The sequence below is a fragment of the Limanda limanda genome, chromosome 15 (genome assembly GCF_963576545.1).
Source record: "Limanda limanda chromosome 15, fLimLim1.1, whole genome shotgun sequence".
Taxonomy (NCBI): Eukaryota; Metazoa; Chordata; class Actinopteri; order Pleuronectiformes; family Pleuronectidae; genus Limanda; species Limanda limanda.
The window spans coordinates 15,870,517-15,891,127 of NC_083650.1; the positions used below are offsets into that span (position 1 = coordinate 15,870,517).

The window sequence follows — 20,611 nt, forward strand, 5'->3', positions numbered from 1 at the left end:
GATGACTTGTAGTGCTGTTTTATTGATCAACACGGACGCAGGACACGCACGCACCCTGTTGCCCTGACATGACATTGATTTACAGCCTCCACGTGTTCCGGTGACATGTCGCGGAAGCTCGTTTGTTCCACGGTCGGCGAAGGCACCGCGGGGTGGGGGCGGCGCTTAGCTTGTGACGTCAGGGCGGGCCGGCCCACGGATTGGCTGCTCGCACACGGAGCGGCGCCATGCTCCGCGCTCACAGTGACCGCTAGCCAGCAGAGATGCCTCCCGAACACCGCGACCAAGCCCCCGCTGTCCGGCCCGGGGCCCCCGCTGTCGCGTCGCTCCACTGACCCAAGATGACAGAGGGGTTCCTGGCGGTGAAACGGCGAGGCTATGAGTGCTACTTCTCCTGTTTCGCTCGGCGCAGCGTGGCGGAGGCGGCGGGTCGCTTCACAAGTTGTCGGTTAGCAGGACGCGTGTGAGGGATCGGACTTAAAGGCGCCGCGCACCGGGTCGTGGCCGCGGACATGGACCAGCAGAGCCTCGACCTGGAGCGGGACCGGCAGGTCTGCGAACTTTGTGGGAAAATGGAGAACCTCCTGAAGTGTGGCCGCTGCCGGAGCTCCTTCTACTGCAGCAAGGAGCACCAGAAGCAGCACTGGAAGAAGCACAAGCTCATTTGCAAGGAGGCGGAGAGGAGGGGGCAGCTTCTCGGTCAGAAGCCCGAGCAGCAGGCGCCTCCGCCGCCGCCGCCGCCGCCGCCGCCGCCGCCTCCACCTCCGCCTTCTCCTCCTCCACCGCCGCCGGTGGACAACGAGGCTCCGGAGAAACCCCCGGAGAAGAAGAGCCCCGAGCCGGCGGACAGTGCATCTTTACCGGAGAAAGCGAACTCAGAGCTGCCCGTGGTAGGAGACAAGCCGGCGGAAGAGGGTTCGAACCCCGCCACACCTAACGGACAGAGCAGCTCGTCCCCGCAGAAACTCGCCGTGGAGTACATCGTCCCCTGCATGAACAAGCACGGCATCTGCGTGGTGGACAACTTTCTAGGCGCAGAGACCGGGCTGGGAATTCTGGACAATGTCAAGGCTCTGCACAAAACGGGCAGGTTCACAGACGGACAGTTGGTGAGTCAAAAGAGCGACTCGACCAAAGACATCCGGGGGGACAAAATCACGTGGATAGAGGGGAGGGAAGCCGGCTGTGAGAAGATCCGCTTTCTCATGAGTCGCATGGACGATGTGATCAGACACTGTAACGGCAAACTGGGAAACTACACGATAAATGGAAGGACGAAAGTAAGTATGGCAGCAAGGTGGAAATCACACAAACCTGGGAAGTCCAGTGGTCGACTTTGATTGTCTCCGTGGAGCCTGCTGCTTTATACCTGGCTCAGTATTTAGTTATTTTAAAACGCACCCACAACCAGCAGTCTGACATCTAAACCCCAGGGTGAGTCCCATGCTTGAAAGTTAACTGTACTCAGGTTTTTTTTATTAGGTTTAATTTGTCTTTAAGTTTTGCAGAAATGTCACAATCAGTCTGATCGCACTCGCATGTCACCAAGGCACCATTACTTCCAATTATCTAGCTAATGGACCTGACTCCAGGTTGTTAGAGGCCCGTAAGTCCTCTCTAACTCCAGGGTAAAGCTAGGCTAATGCCCCCGGAGTCAGAAAAGTGGATTATTTCTTCAACACGTCATATTTTCTGTGCATATACACACGTTTTAATGTTCTAGTCATCTGCACAACAAACTCAAATGACTGCAGGAGAAACTTACAAAGCTACCAGCACCAACTGTCTTCTGCACACGTCCATGTGTCAGAAACCCGGTGACAGCAGGTTATGAAGCTGTAAAGCAAAGATGGAGGTTTTATAGTAATTGTCATCCGCCTGACCTACATGAGTCATAGCTCAAATAGATGAGTCAGCACCTCAGAAACCTTTTCAGCACTTAGCATGTTGCCTGTCTAGTCTCAGTAGGTAAGATGTTCCACAATTTCAAGGTTCTAACAGCAAGTTCCTCTTGGGCTACAAGAATTAAAATCCCCACAATTGAGAAACTCCAACTAGATTTTTGTAAATATTAAGAAAAAGAACTTTATTTTCATCGCTCGTATCAGAACAAGGTTACAAATTGCTTTTCAATACACATGGGGATAAAAAAAACACTGATCGAAACAAGACATAAAATAATAAAGATAACATAAAAGAACATATGGTTCAGGATAGTGGTGGGGGGAAAAAATCGATTCTGTTCTTGTTTTTTTTTTATTTTTATTTTTTTATATTTATTTACAATTATATATGTAACAGCCCCTGGCTGGCAAAGCATAACGAGGAGTGTTTCAGAGTTTAAAAGATACCTAGTGTGTATGCAGAAAGGATGTTCTCTACTGCAGGAGATATAGTAACGGCCCAGAGGAGCACTTTAACATATGAGCATGTTGACCAAAAATGCCAATATTCCCAAATGAATTTAACATTTTGGGTCATGACCTTGCAGGTCTCAATTTGATTGAAGCTCTAGGTTACTCTTATTTATATGATTGAGCTCAGTGTTCATGTGAGAGGTCTCCAATTCAGAAAATAATTACAAAGGTCCTGTGTCCTGAATGTTCAAGGACAAAGTTTTTGCACTACCCTGTCTGAGTTTTTGCACTTCAGTTAATGTGTAGAGGACAATGTTGTTCACAGAATTAAATGTGACATTTGAAGTGGGTTGAGCAGTCTTATTTTCCTCATTTTTTGTAATGCCTTTGAATAATATGGGGGACATGAATCGCATAATCGAATCGCAATACTTGCAGTATCGCAATATATTGCAGAATCGCCATACTATTGAATCGTGGCCCAAATATTGCAATACTATTGAATCGTCACATTTTTGCCAATTCCCACCCCTAGTTCAGGACATATCTTAGGTGCGTGTATGTCGACGTTGAGTTTTGACTAAGCGTTATTAGTTTCTAGCCCGTGGAGCCTATTGTTTGCCAAAGGGTTTGATTTGTTGACTCATCCTGTGCAAATTGGGTGGCTCTCACTATACTTTGATGTTGTTTTTATCTTCTCTTGTTCTATTGTGATTTTATGGTACCGCAATTTGGTCAACTCTGGTTGTGTTTAAATGTGCTTACAAAATATATTTGATTCGATTTAACAACGACATTTGTTAAAATTAGACAAATCAGGCACCGAAAGCTTTTAAGCCATTAAATATGGGCATTTAATAAGTGCGGACAAAAATGTGCATACATTTTAACACAGGCATATTACATGATGCATTCATTGATTATAAAAAAAAACACTGAATGTGTGTGACAGAACTGTAACTAGATGGTAAATAGTGGGATAAAGGAGAGCAGAGCGGGCATCATTACCTCCGTGGGTGCTGCTGAATCATCTGCAGGGAGGCTGAGGCGTCGCTGACTCTGCTCCTGCCCCTCTGCAGAGAAGAGGATGGAAGCATTTTAAACAGATGCACGATTGCTTAGACAGATCTTTCTTATGTTGAGAGGAGGCCCAGAGTGTGTTGTAGTTGACAGTGTGGGTCAGTTGTTTCTGTTTCACTGAGGCGTGTTTCCTAAGTTCTTAGATCTGTCTTGTTTTCAGGCAGGTTCCTCAGACAATGAAAGTCACCCTGTCACCTTGTGAGTTATTTGGGACAGTTATTGTTTTGCTGCTGCTTGGCATTAAAAGCACAAAGCAGCCAGGGTTGCGTGTGACCTGAGACTCTTCTCTTTACTCGATCTGGTCAATATGACCGTGAGGCACGAGACTGACCCAGGAGTGCATGAGCTGCCCTCAGTCTTCACTCTCTTTCTCTCGTCCTCTTTCTGGTGGAAATACTCTGACGTAGGGCGCCACTGTTTCAGTGAAAAGAAGTTTGGCTCAACACCTCTTCCTGTGGTCTTTGTGAAATGCAGACCAGTTAAATATAAGTCATTTGCACTCTAATATGACAGCCTAAAAAATTAAAAATGAATCCTATCTTCCTATAGACTAAAGATCAGTTTAAAAAGAAGAGAGGTGTTAAATCTACTGCTTGGTCATTGGAGACGTGTTTGGTTGCATTGTTTTGTCCAACTTGTAGAAATTAATGAATGTAGAGACTAATGTTCAGTTATTGTTTGGACTGTTATAGAGATATGTTGATCTGCTTCTAATATGTAAACCATTTTAAAGGAGTGATAGTGGAATTTGTTGCAGGACTGTTAGTGTTTATAATCTGAAACCTAAAGTTTGTAGTTTTATAGGAATTTGTCTTATTGTTGTGTCTGTGCACTTGTGTTGTTTTCACCTTAATTTTATTCAATTTATCACTTTGGCCTGTAAAGCTGTTCAAAGCAGATGAACATGGTTTTGACCTTCTGACATTTGAATCAAACACTACCAGAACTGGATTAACATGGTCCTGAACACTTGGTTAGTCACTGCTTTATATTTGTCACTGTACCTTATCATGTTCTGCTATCATGGTGCTTGCCATTAAAAGGATTTAGCAGTGAAAGAGCACACACTGGATTGAAGCCCGTGGCCTTCAGATGGTTGGTTTTCTGTGCAGGCACGGAGCTCTGACTGCTCTATGCTGTTTTCTTTTAGCCCACTCCTGTCATTACTTTTTTCCCCATTCGCTAGTTCCTGGTAGATGTGTAACATTCTGTTTAAGACGCACTATTTCAGGTCGGCTGTTGATCCTCGCAGCTGGCCACTGAGTCAAACGCTGTGGAGGGCTTGACTTCCTCACCCACTGCCCTAGTTGCCTTGGCAAACACACGGCTGGTCTGTGACCAGCGAGAATCAGCATATGGAAGTCCGCCAGTATCATTGGCTCAAAGGGTCTAAACACAATGTAAGCCTCGGGAAAGATAGAGGAAGAAGATTTTGCCCAAATAGTTATTTAATCTCATTGTTTCCATTTCCCCCATTCGACTTGATAACATTATGGGAAGTTGCGGGCAGCAGGTCGTGTTTGTTTCTGTGCAGCTCCAGCATGGTGAATGCTCTCTGATGCATTACATTACATTTCATATCATTTAGCTGCGCGTTTATCAAAAGCAACTTACAATAAGTGCATTCAACCATGAGGGTACAAACCCAGAACAGCAACGATCATTGTACTCAGCAATTACAATTAGCTCCAAAAAAGCCAAACAACAAGTGCTATTTGAAGGTGCAATATAAATGTACAACTAACTTTTTAAAAACCTTTTATATATTTATATAAATATATACACCAGAGTTGACTGTGGTTTATTAGACATCATCTTCTAACCAAGGTGCAGTCGGAAGAGATGTGTAGACTTTCTGCTGTCCTGATGTCAAAGGTGAGCTTGTTCCACCATTCAGGAGCCAGGACAGCAAACAGTCATGATTTTATTGAGTGTTTAGCTCGCAGTGAGGGAGCAGCAAGACGATTGGCAGATGCAGAACGTAGTGGACGGGTTGGGTTGTAAATTTTAACCATGTCCTGGATGCAGACTGGGCCAGATCCGTGTGTAGCATGGTATGCAAGTACTAGTGTCTTGAAGCAGGTATGGGCAGCCACTGGTAACCAGTGATGGTTGCAGTGTAGTGTGAGAGAACTTAGGTAGGATGAAGACCAGTTGAGCTGCTGCATTCCTGATAAGCTGCAGAGGTTGGATGGCACTAGCAGGTAGACCTGCCAGAAGAGAGTTGCAGTAGTCTAGGCGTGAGATGACAAGAGCCTGGACCAGAACCTGTGCTGCCTCCTGAGTAAGAAGGGGACATATTCTCCTCATGTTGTGCAGCATGTATCTACACGAGCAGGTTGTTGCAGCAATGTTGGCGGTAAGGGAGAGTTGACTGTCGAGTGTCACACCCAGGTTCCTTGCGCTCTGGGTGGGGGCTACCACGGAGTTGTCAATTGTGTTATTAAGGTTGTGTGTGGGAGAGCCTTTCCCTGGAAGGAAAAGTAGCTGTTCGAGGTTGTCCAGCATGTTGACACTGAGCCAAGGCTACATTACAACTGCTTGTGTACAAAGCTAGCATGTGTACATACATGAAACATCATGACTCTGTGTAGCATGCCACTTTGTAGCTCAGTATGGAATTGAAAAACTAGATTTAAATAGAGTATTGTTTGGTCCCACAGTGACTGGACTATTACAGTTTGTTTGACAAGACAGCACTATACACATTTAGATAACCACTGCATGTCTGTCCAGGGGGAAAAAACCAATGCACATCTGTAAACTTTCACAATAATGAAAATCAACTGGAATTTTGTTTTGTGTACACCAAACCTCTTCATCACACACTGGAAATCATTTATTACCACCTAACAATCCTGCACTGGTTTCCTACTGTTGTCACAAAATCCCTATTGTCTGTAAGTATACAAGTATATTGACCTGTCATTCAATTATAGCCAAGCTGCTCATTTTCAGTGAAAACTGTTGACAGATGCTAAGAAGCAATTTGACATCAACTTGAAAGAATCTGGACAAAATCCATCCCCTTCTCTTTGCCAGTATTGCGGTCAATACTGAGCAGCTGAATTTTATTCTCGTTGAATGTTGAGTTATTTGTTGCATCATTTGTAATCTCACAGACTAACTGCATTTGTGTGCTTTCATAAGGAAGCTGACCCTTGACCTAAATCTTAAGGCTCAATTGAGTAAGCAGGCTGGAGGAAGTCATGTGGTGGTGGCCCTCTGAGCGTTGGAGCCGGCTGTGCATTATGCTATAGGTTGCATGAGCTGCTCGTTCCCTCCGTCTACACTACCCGCATGCCAGAGATGGCAGCAGCTTGCATACATACGTTTTCCTGCTTATTGTTTTACCTTAATACAGTAACTGATAAATGTAATGGATGCGGATTTAGTCCGAGCACAAGCTGAACCCAGCATTCGTGGTAGCGTATAAGATAGTTGTGACATACCAGAGGGATAAATGTAGACCGAAAATCAGATGGGACATTCTGAATTAGGGCTGTGTGATTTGACTTGGAAAGGAAAGATAGTTTGCCATAGTTCTTCTTATTTTGTTCTCTTTCCTTTATTTTGTTATCAAAATACTTTTCATCATGGCAATATGTTTCATCATTTGTTCAACCTTTTATATATTTGCTCATTCGCTCAACATTGACGCAGGAAATTTGAAACAGCCACCACAAACTACCAAAGAAGGAGCGTGAGCAGGAAACAGAATAAGGTCATTCTGAACAGGAGAAGACCAAATGTGGAGCTCGTACCTAAAATATGACCTACCTCTGGCACATATATGTGACATGGACCCATCAAAACTTGAAAATTATGCTGCTACCGACTGTTCCCCACCACAGATTAAAACACCACCAACCTGTTTTAGGACCTAACCAAGAATCATGTCAAACAATACAGAGAGAGTCTACAGATAACAACCACTAAAGTTCTGTTGACGTCTCAAACCCCAAACTCAGATGTTGCAAGATTAGTTGTGCCTACGACACAACTAATCGGCAAAGAATCATTAAAGGGATGGTACAATATGAAAATTCCTAATCTAATACAGTTGAAGTAACTGGTGATTTATTTTTAAAATTCAAAGATTCAAAATGTGTCCACACTGCTCTGGTGTCATCCATGTTTGAATAAACAGGTGAACAGTTCTAAGTGCAGCAGCGGCGGTGCAGCTTCAGGATTCTGCACTCGGACTTTGCTTTCAGCACCTCAATTACTGCAGGTCCTTCTAACAGTTTCAGAAAGAAAGCTGCAACCAACATCACCACAGGCCAAACAGTCCATTCTAAACAGGCAGGTTTAGAACTGCACTAGTCTAACTAACTGCAAACAACTATTTATGAAGTAAATAGTAATTAGGATCATTTATATTATGAGTTCAATGCAAAATGTTTTTGAAAGAAACCCAAAATGATGTTCTCTAACAAACCTCACTAATAAGGATTGTCTTCCACTACCATACTCCAACCTATGTACAGAGCTTGAGCTGATAATTGTTTATAGAGCTTTGACCCTCTGTCTTTAGGGTGTTCAAAGCAGTGCCTAATATCTTTCGCACCCAACCCTTTGTCTGAAAAATGCTCTTTTATATATTCACTTTTTGTCTCATATTTCGTGCTGTGCTCAGTCTACTTCCACTGGCATGGAGAAAGTATCAGTGACTGATCCAATTACAGAATGAGCTCACTTGGCTCTCACACAGCCACCGATGGAGCCATTCAGTCAGACTGGGCAGTCACTAAGAAGTTACTGCACAAAATTCACACATCACTGTAGATATCAATTCCTAGCTCAAGGTATTGATGAGGGAAGCCTGTCCTAGCAGGACAGTTTTCATGACAAATTGATGCTCTGTTTCTGATGAGTTATTGGATGTGATTAAATGACTTCAGTCAGTGGAAGCTGCAGGCCTGTAATGTGAGGGGGTCTCAGCATTTGAGTTTAGTCCAGATGAATCTCTAAGCAGCTCATAGAGTTCAGCCTGTGTGTCTATCTTGTTTGTCATTGAGAGACACCAGCAGAGTCTGCTGAAATCTACAAGGCTGGTGACTGAGCACAATCCCCTGTCCGTGTTTGCATAATCAGAGCAGAAAGAGTTGCTGCATTTTTTGCGGTAAAATGTTGAGGGTGAGGGGTAGAGCAGGCTGCTGCATACGTCCCTCTATTGTTCACGGCCGACAGTAAAGAAGAAAAGAGAAAACTAGGTCATTACTTTAAACAGGGATTTCCTCTTGAGCAGAACCCATGTCTGACAGATAAAACGGTGAGCAATCCCGGGCCGGGGCCCAAACTCTCTCGGTTCCCACACTCCCCTGTGCTACAAGGTCTCCATCCCAACTGTTTGTGCTGGTGTTTGGATAAGCATCCCTTCTGTGAAGTGAGAAGACCCCTCGCAGCCTTTCATTCTCGCTCCACCCCGATTCATGGCTCACATCAGTGCGTGAACCTGAGGTGACCTGATAGCATCACAGTGAACGGTGTTTCCTTTCAAGAGATCAGCAGAGTGAAAGTTGTCTGAAGCTGTGCTCGGGATGCATCTAGTTTTAAATCGTAGCGGCCGTTGAACAAAGCAATCTATTTGAATATGTGTGTTGTATGAACGTTTTCTAACATTTCAGGTTAAAAGCTGCATATATATTCAGTCCATTTACCATTTACAGCTTAACTGATGTATCATTATTAAGTACTGTACTGGGAAGATTTCTTATCAGCCATGACTTTCCATCAGACATTAGGAACCAGGAAGCTGTCTGGTTGAAAATATCCACCTCTCCTGAGAATAGTCTACTTTAGAAAAGCCGGAGGTGTGAGTTCAACTTTTCCTCTGTAATTGAACAGAACACTCTACAGAATAAAGATGATATTATAAAATAATATTAAGAAGGTTTTCATGAGCAGCAACAGAGCTGTCAGGGTTGCAGTGGTGCAAACCACGTTTCTCAACTGGTCACACCAACAAGTGGTTTAGTGGCATCTCTTACAGTGCGGCATTATTAAGGACCTTTTTATATTGATGAATAATTATCTTGATTTATTTAGAGCTGCATAGAGCTGTTTCTTCACTTCTATACTCATCGTCTCAGTTTTATAAATCCTTTTGATATCATGATTGATTTTCCCATTGTAACGTGTTTTGTTCTAACATGAATATATCTTTAACTTAATACTTTTTTAAAACCCATGGCATTTCTGATTTAGCTGAAATTAGTATATTCACTGCCAGCAGCTGAACCTCTTTGCACGTACTATGGTACAACAAGGTTTATGTAGAAATCACGGTTATATTTATACAGCAGATATCTGCTATATAAATACCCTCCCAAGCTTTTATCAGACTGAATCAAATTTAAGCTTTTGGTTTACATTTGGTTTCTCTTCTGTGGAAATACTTGAACAGTCTAATCTTTGTACTGAAGTGCAAATACAAAAACCCAGATAAAGATTTCATCAGAGAAAGGGTCTCTTTTAGTTTACAGTAAACCTGCACGTCTAGCTGACATAAATAATGCTAATCTTGTCTGTGCTTGTCACACCCCAGTCACTTCAAGTTGGATTTTTTTATCCCCGCTAAGGAGGTTGTGATTTGTCCACTGTCACTTTTTTGGGGGGGGTTTGGTAGTTTGTAAGCCGCAGGCACATTCAAGGAACCCATATCTTTGAGTGTGTGAAATTTGGTGCATCTTGATTGAATTTAAGACAATGCCTAGCCTGGGTGGAGGTAAACACCGTTCTCGTTTCAGGCTTAAATTGCAGGTGTCTGAGACATTCAGAATAAAGCAGAAAAGAAAACTGTATCTCTTGTGTGAAACAGATTATTCTGTCCCACACACACAGGGATCCTCTGTCTATAATCTCCACCTCAGATATAAAGGGATTAAGTCAAATGTTGACTCATGTTTAAGACTGTCACAGAGACCATGAGTCATTTGAATGAATGTCACAGTAGGCTCATCCGAGACCAGGACATTGTAAAGTAATTGTCACCTGCATTGACTTGTGTGTGCAATGAGGAAACAAATGAAAACAAACACAGCACCGACAATAAAGAAATTGGGGATTGCGGAAGTTCCCGATCCTTTTCAATGTCCTGAATTGGAGCAGATCGGCTGTGTGTTGGCATAGAGAGATTAGAGACACACCACTTAAGTGACTGGAAGTACAGTGAAAACACAACTAGTTAATTAGAGATCATGTCATAGTGGCTTCAATGAAAATATACGTGATTGTTTACATGTTTCTTTTACTGAATAATTGTATACTTCTATTTAGCTTTTGGTTATTGACACAGAGGCTTGCCAGTGGCTGCAGACTGTTTGTTGCAGTGTTTATGACGTGAATTATTTTCATTTTTCGTGCTCCGATTATGTGAGTCTATGAGCCTCTAATGTGTCCTTACTGACGGCCTCTGCGAGCTGCTTCTATGACCTCTACTCTGTCTCTTGTTCGCTCTCCGTCTGTAAAAGCCCGTCAGCCTCTGACGCCGCGACTGTGGAATGTAAACAGACGACACAGTGAGCGAGGTCAACCTCCTAATGAGGGCCACGGAGGAACGCGGGAAAATAAGGGGCTGAGAAGAAAGGAAGCTCAAATGGGGACAAAGGTCAGAGGTGAAGATGTCAAGGAAAGAAAATCCTCCTGCGGTGTAGACGAGTCATGTGGGCATGGAGAAATAATCAAGAGTTACCGATACTGGTAGACAGTTTAGACCAGGTTATATTCAACGTTAAGTTCTGTCAGAACTATATGACTGTTGCCCTTAGAAAAAGGAGAATATTGAGGATTTGCATACGTGAGCATACAAAGTGGTAATAAATATCTTTAAATGTGGAGAATCTGTGATTTTCCTCCACATTGTGCCAGTGTATTCTGCCATATTCTGGTAATGTCTGCATCACTGTTGCATCAAGGTTTAAGCTTCCAGCCGTCTGCGGTTCTGATGATTTGATGGAAAGCTGTCTCCTCTGCCTTGCTCGAGCTTGCTGGGTTTTTCGTGACCAGATCTGGTGAAAAGGAGACGTGACTTAAACACTATGTCAAAGCTGCTCTTCATCCAAGTTTTATGTTTTTCCATCGATTTCTTGTGGATGCTGTCAGTGTGAAATATGAATAACTGCGGTATTCCGGATTTTACTGCAAATTTAATAATTTTCAAGTGTAATATTCATATATTAAACCTTTAACATGGCACACTCAAAGGTGCATAATTGACCTTTCCTCCAGTACATGAACCCTGATAGAGTTTCTACAGCTGTCCCTTTGAAGGAAGTGAAAGGCAAAACTGCTGTGTCTGGGTTTTTGCCGAGTGCGCCCTTACACCTTCAGTGAGCCCCCGCACACGCACACACACACAAACCACCCGCACACATCTGAATCCACACATACGCACTTTTCCCTTGCAGCGACTGTTTACCCATCTCCAGCCTTTGCAGCATGAGCCGAGCAGTCGAGGGTGGGAGGGGTGACATAGCCGAGGATCAGCCAACCTTCCTCACGCTCTGCACGTAGCACAACCATTAAAATACTGCTCCCTCTGGAGGGAGGCCAGGAGTCAAAGTTTATAGCAGTTCACTCTTCTCTGCTGCTCTGGCCCCACCCTTGTGCGTTCTCTGTCTATGCCCCTCTCTTTCTCTCTCTCTCTCTTTTCACTCACAAGCGCACACACGCGCGCACACACACACACACAAAGCGTACTGTATTGCACCTTACTAACAGGAAGTCCTTTGTCAATTTGCATGCCTCTCACCCGCTTTGATTCCCAGCAGCCGCTTCTTCTGAGACCCACCCTTGTTTTTTTTATTTAAAAAAAGTAGTGTTTCAGTTTGTGCACCCAGAGCAAGACCTCCTTACCGTTCATCTTTAGGTTTCATTGAGTTTTGTTGTTTTTCAGCTATGAATTCCCTGACACTGTGCATTCCATTCAAAAAATGTTAGATCAATGTGGACTAACGCAAGCAGCCGCAATTCAAATTCAAATCCATGAAACCAAATATTTGAAATCGAACGTATTCTATCATTTTTCTGCACAAACGATTGCTTTTCACATTTCAAGAAGCTGAAAGAGACATTAATTTGCGCTGCACATGACAAACTGAGGGAGTTTGGTCTGCTGTGAGTGTTTAGAATAATGTTGCTATGGTTTATGTTGCATGAAAGAATGTGGAGGAACTTGCCTTTTGTCATGTCACTGCTTAGACACGGTGCATGAGGGCTCAATCTGCCCTCTGTTTGTGCACGTTACCCACTCACCTCAGCTCCCCTTTCAAGTCAGAAAGCACACGCAGTCGCCTGGTGTCGTACACGTGTTGTTTATAAGTTCCAGTGCTTCTGGTCTGATATCTGTCACACTATATGCACACTGACATGGCAGGCAATGTAACATAGAGACATGCATTTACTTTAATTTCCTCTGTTTTCCAGGGAAGTGTTTCTGTCACAGTCCTCCAAACAGTGTGAGAGTCCCCACTTATTCCTGTGGGACTTTCGGAGTTGTATGAGAGCATCTGCACGTTGTTTACACCAAGAAGTTTACAAAAGCTCAAAGGGGTTCACCGCCAATACCCAGACAGATCATGCACGTCTTAATAGAGCAGGAAAAGGCAAGGGGAAGTTGACAGGCAGCACGATATCTCCGGTTTATTTTCTGGCTGGTTTAAAGTTTATAATGACGCAGCTGGGTTGTGAGCAGCCAGGGCTTGTGTCTGGTTTCAGGTGAAGGAGAGACAATACAACGTGGCCGTGCCAAGTCCGCTCTATCCTCATCGCAGGCCAGCAACGAGCTGGTTGAGCTTCTTCTCCTGCTTCTTTTCATGTCATCTCAACTTTCCTCCTTATGATCACACAGTTCACCGACACATATGAGATCTTAGCATAGGATGCATACGTTTCGTCGCCACATGTCTGTTTTTACTAATCACGCCTTCTCATCTTCTGTCTTCAGGCAATGGTGGCGTGTTATCCTGGAAATGGGACAGGGTACGTGCGGCATGTGGATAACCCTAATGGCGATGGACGATGCGTCACGTGCATATATTACCTTAATAAAGACTGGAGTGCCAAGGTATGTAACTTATGTCTGCAGGAAATTATAAGAAGTGAAAGATTTAAACTCTGGTGGGTTATGCTTTTATTTATTTTTTTGTCTCAAACACTGAATCAACTATGATGGGAAATTGTCTCTGAAATATCAGAAGACTATTATTTGCGAAAAGCTACGTATCTGTTCTTTATGTCAGCTGGACTTCCTGTCACAATTATGCGACCGATCAGTCTGGTTGTTGTCACTGTGGCGGTTTCGTCTCTCCCTCCATCCTGCTCTACTTCTCACCCGCGCAGTCAGGAGTAGAGGTTACGTGTCAGTACGTGCTGTCCACTCTCCCCATTCATAATCCCATTTAACCGCAGAGATCCTGCTAATCTAGCCACACCCAATCAGGGTGAAGAGTGCTCCCCCCTTGCCTTCCACAAAACCATTGTTCCTCCTGCAACAAGCAGATTTTACAGGCAGACTGAAGACAGGGAATTAATTTATGGAACTACTCTGGTACTTTATAACTAAACATCTATGATGAATAATAACTGTACGGATCAAAACCTTCTTTAGGTTGTGTTTCACTGCAGGAATATTCATAAACATCAAATAGCTTCCCTTTTGAAAAGGTGTCTGTGCTTTTCCTTCACTGTCAGAAATATATTTTGAATCACAACATCTGTATAACTGGTAAAATACTAAGTATAACCACGTGTCCACCATTCAAAACAGGGTTGTATAAAACCAAAGTATCTCATTAAATTAAATTATTCATAGCTTGACAACTTTGACTGTTTATTTGTGGATGCTCATGTTGCTTTGTGTCCCTGCTGCACATGCATGTGCAGTTAATGAGAGCAGCCAGAGATGGACAGTGGTGCTGCCACAACATCTCATATAAATTATCTTACAATGTAGATAGGAAGTGTTCAGTATATGTAGGCCCCCAATTACCAAAGATCAGCTGCCTCCCTGCTGCTTAACCCTGGGTGCTCCTTCCTGATTAGGCATTGGTATCTATATCAACCTATAAATTCAGTTTGTATGCCCACAGTAAGTTGACGTAACTTTGAAAGCTCAAATCTACTTATTTTTTCCACCTGCCCCTCCACATCTTTGTTACAACATGCACTGACCATAGACCGTATATACAATAGATGACAGCTCCCTAAAGGTGAAACCAAAGCGTCTCGGCCGTAACCTGGTGGCTGGCTCTGGTATAGGTCATAAATCTTACCTCCACCATGTTAGTGGATGGGATCAAATATATTTGGATGGTTTCTGTTATTAACTGTAGTTCTTATCTCCATCTTTATATACAGTCTACGGCACATGTGTTTGGCATTTAATGTCAGGAACTCACCTTTGAGAGGGAAGTAACGGAACCTAATACAGAAAGGATCACTATTTTTAGCTGTCCTAAAGCAGGTGACAAGCCAATCTGAATATACAGGGATTGGGGACCTGTCTTGGGTTGTTCATACATTTTTTATTTAAAAGCACTTAAAATGTGAATTGACTGCAACACCATTGCTAAATGATGTACTTACACTTCCATTCTGTCCCTGGTTCGTTTCAGACTGTGACTGTTGCTCCTCTCTGTTGATGCAGTTGCCATGGTTTCAATTCATTTCGCTCTATCTTTTATATAACCAGAGAACACTTAGTTTCTTTTTTTCTACCTGCAACTTGGGAACAAATGACTTGTCCTGTTGCAAGGAATATTGGTTGTCTTGTGTTGCTATGAAAACATACTAATCTAAGTATTGTTACCACACCACACCCTCTGATAACGAGTGACACACCTACATAGCAGTGTTTTATGTCCTAATCGCTGTGTCCGGTGTGACACCACCACTCACTCAGCACAGTCATAACTTTTGCTAGTTAATGTGTATATAAAAATGTTTTCCACATCAGGTGGCTGACCCTGTGTTAATCATCAGAGCTGCTGCTTGATTCCTATTGTTATGTTCACGCACAAGCTTCAATTATTCAAATGAGCCATGTTCTGGAAGCCCGTTGGACATGTGAATAATTATAATCAGGTCTCTGATTGGCTGAATTATTAGGGTTGTGATGAGCGGTCCGTTATAGAATGCGGTTGCCTAGATACCGGGGTTACATGAGAGAATGACATGGCTTTGGAATGTTCAGGTTCAGTTGTTTCAATCATTTACCCCCGATTTTTAACTTTTGTCGTCAGCGGCTTCACTCCTGTACTGAATCCTCAGCGTGTAGGTGTAACGTCAGATGTATATTGTAAATCATAATTGTATAATAAATATTTCAGCCTAGATTTCAAAATAAGTACATAAAGTGTGAGATACTGAAGTTTTGTGATATCCTCAAGTGTCCTAGCGTGGTATATCATGTAAGTGTTCACCATGCACGCAAGCCGCACTAGTTGGAGGATAAATACTTTGGCAAGCAGAAAGCAGTGGAAGGAAATTAATCAGCCACCTGAAATCCTATGCTCTATGTTATAAGTGCAGATTCTGTGCAACACATGTTGAAGAGTTGAAAGTACACGTCAAAATAAAGAAATGCTATTCAGTGATGACATTTCTATCATAAGAGGGTTACGCTGTAACTTCTGCTTTTTGTAAACTACTGTAAGTTAACGGGCAAAAGTGCAGTGCATTAACCTTTTTACTGTGTAATAGCCACACGTCTATTTTCCAAACTGCTTATCTTGTTCTGGGTTGCAGTGAAAGGGGGGGCGGTATCCCAGCATGCAATGAGTGAGGGGCAAGAGGTTCCCAGTTTATCACATGCTCTACAGTACACACTGTACTGAGGCAAACACACGCATACACACCACTCTTTGTTTCATTCATGATTAGTTATCGTCATTATTCCAGGCATGTCTTCTCAGAGTGTCCGACCTCGACAGGTGTGACAGTTCACCCAAATATGACTCTGCAGCAGTGTGGAGCCTGATTTACTGCAAACATTGTAGTGATTGATAAACATTCATTCTAGTACAGGGATCAGAGTTCTCCGTCACAATGACAGATTCCTGTAGATCAGATTCGAGAGAGCTAATGTATGAGATCAGCGAGGGAAACAAGCAAGGGGAGGGGTTGTGACATGTGAGCGAGCTCAGCTGCTGGATGAGACTGAGAGATGTAGAATAATGGCAGTTTGACAGGTAAACAGGAAGTTAGGGACTCGAATGCAAATCTTCATGTATGCTGAGATAATATGGCTGCACGTTGAATGCTTTTTCTCTGCTGCGTCCATTCTTACATTAAAACCCATTAGAAATGCATGGTTGGAAGAAAAACCAGGCGCTCTGTCCATGCGTCATAGATCCTACTTTTCCAAAAAATTATAATTGTGTTTTAACAGGGGTGTACTGGCCATTGGAAAACATTTGAGGGTCGGTGCACCATTATAAGAATCTAATAATGTTTTTACCGGCCTTGTTGATCTCTTTACTGGCCCTCTGCCTGTTATTCAGAGTCCACATGAGAGCGTTCTGCATTGGTGTTCCAGCTCTGGGTTAACTAGCTAATCACAAACCAGTTGGAACAAATTGAAATGTTTTTCAACCCTGCCTGTTTGTTTATAAGTTTTTTAGTAAGCAAAATTACTAAGATATTACTGCACGATTACCACAAATCTTGAAGGATTGGTGTGGTGCGTATCTGGATCGGAGGGGGGCGATCCAGGAAATCTTCATCACTTTCTTTAACATTGCAAGATAGGGTGTTTTTATATATAATCAAAGGAACTGATATCAACTTGGTGCAGCCTGAATAAATTAAATGTAACTGTTGGTGCTTGGCAGAGGTGAGCTCTCTACTGATCTAGTCTCATGTTTTGGTCAAAGCATTGTATTGTTTGCCTTACCAAGGGCAGAAAACCCAAAGATATTAAATGTAGAAGTACAGAAAAAAAATATTCTTACAACTGGACCCAAAGTGGAGCATGGCAATTTAAAATGGTTAAGAATTTTTGCTTGAAATTGCATTAACCTGTCATATCAACCATTTGGCCATGTGAAGGTGAGCAGGCCTCAAAATCAGAACCATCGGCTAAAAGACACTAATACATGAGTAAAGCTGCAGAGTGGGATGATAACGGTATGTGCTCTGATCCCAAACAGCAGCTTTCACACTTAATTCATCTGATCCATTGTATAACATAAATATTTAACAGCTAAAAAAAACAAAAATGCAATACAGTGTAATTCTAGTGACTTCACATTGATTTTTTATTTTTTCAAAAACTGTCCAAGGTCAGTGTCTATTTTAGGTCATAGCATTATTTGACTGCTTTTTACCAATTCAGATGTTTTTTCATAGATCATATCATTGCGTTGTAGGTTTTGTCATTCATTATCAGTCCACTCCAGCGTGATGTGGGTCAGAAGGTCACGTCTTGCAGGCGAGAGTCAACCTGTGGTCACTCCATGCAACATAGCTTTCCGGCCTGGCGGGTGATTGCAGCCGCCATCTCTGGCTTTACGTGCAGTTTAACAATTGTTAACGTCAGTGAACCTTGAGCTGCTTGCGTGTTGGGGGAGGAAAAAAGTTCCCCTGTCTTCTTTGACCCTATTGTGCTTTATTTAGCTTTGTCACACCACCGACATTCCCCCTCATTCAGTGTAGTATAAATGGTTATAGCCTTACTTTTCCAACAAAGGGTGTGAACCTCTCTGCTCGGCTGGTTCGCGTGTGAAGAGAGGGGCCTATCATATCAGCTGTGTGAAAGTTAAAGTGGCACGCTTGCAGCAATCTGCTTTTTCACTCTCCAGGTCCTTTATCCAGTCGGAGCAGTTTTCCTGTGGGTTATTCTTCCTATCCCTCCACAGGAAAGCCGTCCCCCACTGCTGCTTCCTATCCTGAGCTTTCCTCTTAGCCCCTGAAGTTGGACAACCCTTTTCCTTTAACATTCTCGTCCAATGTTGATCATTCAACAAGCCTCACATATTGGTATTATATCAATGATGTATGCAGAATGCAGGGTATTTTATCTCCTTTTCGTGAATGTGTTTTGTGAATGTGGATGAACATGATCAAGAATCAAATCCACAAACATGATCAGTGCGGAGGCTTCACTTCCTCCGCGCTCTCTTTACCTTCCTGCGATTGCTTTGTCCTGACTTGTGTACATAATGGGGTCGCTCCTTCTTCTTGTTCTGCTCTTACAGGAACACGGAGGCCTTCTTCGAATCTTCCCAGAAGGAAAGGCCCAATTTGCCGACATAGAGCCCAAATTCGACCGTCTGCTGCTGTTCTGGTCAGACAGACGGAACCCTCACGAGGTTCAGCCCGCCTTCGCCACCAGGTCAGCGTCCAACGTCTGTCCACCACACACGCTCAGACGATCCAGAATGTTTTGAACCAGCTCACCACCTTTTCCGTTTCTGTGTCCGCAGGTATGCCATCACGGTTTGGTATTTTGATGCGGACGAGCGCGCCAGAGCTAAAGAAAAGTACTTAACAGGTGAGGTTTGATCAACAGACTACATGATCCAGTTTCTGATGTTGCAGCCCTTTCAGCTTTTACTTCATCTCTTGTGTTTTGTGCTTTGTTTGTGTGCAGGTGCAGGTGAAAAAGGAGTAAAGGTTGAACTCGACAAATCATCCGATCCCAGCTAGTGGGATCCTTGCGTTCCCCACAAACAACCATTAAGTGCTCTATCCTAAGAAAGTGGCCTGTAGAGAGCATGTGTGTGTGTTTTACAAAGACTGCAGACTTTTTGCTTGAGTGGATGGAAGATCTGTGCTCGTGGAGACGTCAAAACCAACACACAGTGATTTTTCTGTTCATTTTCAGTAAACTCGGGCAACCCAGTAGACCTTGAATGTCATGACATTGTACTGAAAGGGATCTTTTTGTCTTTTTCACCTGTGCGGTGGAGAACGCTTACGTTATATAGCTGACATTTTCAGAGCATCACTTCAAACTGGAGCTCGGAGAGAATCTACATCCTTTTTTTGCATATACGTTTTTGCAGTTAATTCCTTAAAGGTACAGTGTTCTGCATATGCTTAATGTGTTATGCTTTTCACATGGAATCAGCTGTTGCAAGATACTGTATGGCAAAATATGCTTGAGTTTGCAATAATACGAGGAATGATCTGAATTAAAAACACCCTTTTATTGACAGAACATCATTTGTCTTAGTTTGAGTTCATTCATTTGCCGCATAGTTAATGCAAGCCGTGTCATTTGTCGTCTGACTGTTCCTTCTTATCCACATTTGTCAATAATCACACATTGATCTGTCTGACTTGGGGGTGAAGGACTCTGTTGCCTGTCCTCACCTGCCCTCTGTTTGCACTTTACACAGCTCCATGCTGCCATCTGCAGGACACCTACCATGGTGCACCGTCTGTAATTTTGTGGCTCTATGGATAAATGAAAATGAGATACTTCACATTCGGAAAACATATGTACCATATGTATTTGTATAATCAAAAAAATGTCCCCAACCAGTTTTATCTTATCAACACACATCTGTGATAATTATACTTACAATTAATTAGCTGGACTATTCAATAATGATGAAACCATTTTAATAGTAGTTTGATCAGATGCTAAGTGACACTGACCATAAGGTTATTGTATAAACAGTTTTAAGTAATTCCACAGTTTTTTCAGACTTTGATTCAATTTCTAAATTCATTTAAAATTTCGTATAGATATCTTTTCCTAGACAATCACTAAACTCAAACACAGTGAGGATGTTCCTGTTTTGTAACCAAACAACTGTCTCCTTGCTAAACTTGAAAGAATGATCTGCTGTGAATGTCCATGGCAGATAATGTGATTAGTGCTCTTAGAATGAAAACTCATCAATAAAATGGTGAGACCTGAGAAATGAATTGAACCTGTCGTCTTTTTCTTATATTAAATGTTCCTTTATCAGAAGGTTTGAGCTTCTTATGGCCAACTCTGAACCAAAGTTGAAGCTATTGTTGCGATTAATGTCATACATGTGTATGTGTGTGTTTCTATGCATTTCCATATTTCCATTTCCGTGTGTATGTACATTTAGACACAATATGTATATATGTGCGTTAATGAGTAAGTATGTATGTGTGTATATATATGAAGATGAAAATATGTCGATTCATTGTTAAACATGAACAACTTTTGTATCATTAGTCTGGGTGAA

At 42.7% G+C, this 20,611-nt stretch overlaps 1 protein-coding gene across 1 annotated transcript; it reads left to right on the forward strand.

Moving 5' to 3' along the window:
- The first annotated feature begins 228 nt into the window (after positions 1 to 228).
- On the forward strand, positions 229 to 20,318 carry egln1a (egl-9 family hypoxia-inducible factor 1a). The gene is made up of 5 exons (XM_061086817.1): positions 229 to 1,280; positions 13,387 to 13,506; positions 18,638 to 18,774; positions 18,866 to 18,933; positions 19,033 to 20,318. The coding sequence occupies exons 1-5, from the start codon at positions 513 to 515 to the stop codon at positions 19,086 to 19,088; spliced, it is 1,149 nt and encodes a 382-aa protein (XP_060942800.1). The 5' UTR covers positions 229 to 512; the 3' UTR covers positions 19,089 to 20,318.
- Positions 20,319 to 20,611: the final 293 nt, after the last annotated feature.

What these genes read in the sequence shown, in the direction of transcription:
- egln1a (XM_061086817.1), top strand. Translation starts at nt 513, where the DNA reads ATGGACCAGCAGAGCCTCGACCTGGAGCGGGACCGGCAGGTCTGCGAA. An exon ending in CGATAAATGGAAGGACGAAA is followed by an intron (nt 1,281 to 13,386) that starts GTAAGTATGGCA and finishes TTCTGTCTTCAG; the next exon opens with GCAATGGTGGCGTGTTATCC. An exon ending in ATAAAGACTGGAGTGCCAAG is followed by an intron (nt 13,507 to 18,637) that starts GTATGTAACTTA and finishes CTGCTCTTACAG; the next exon opens with GAACACGGAGGCCTTCTTCG.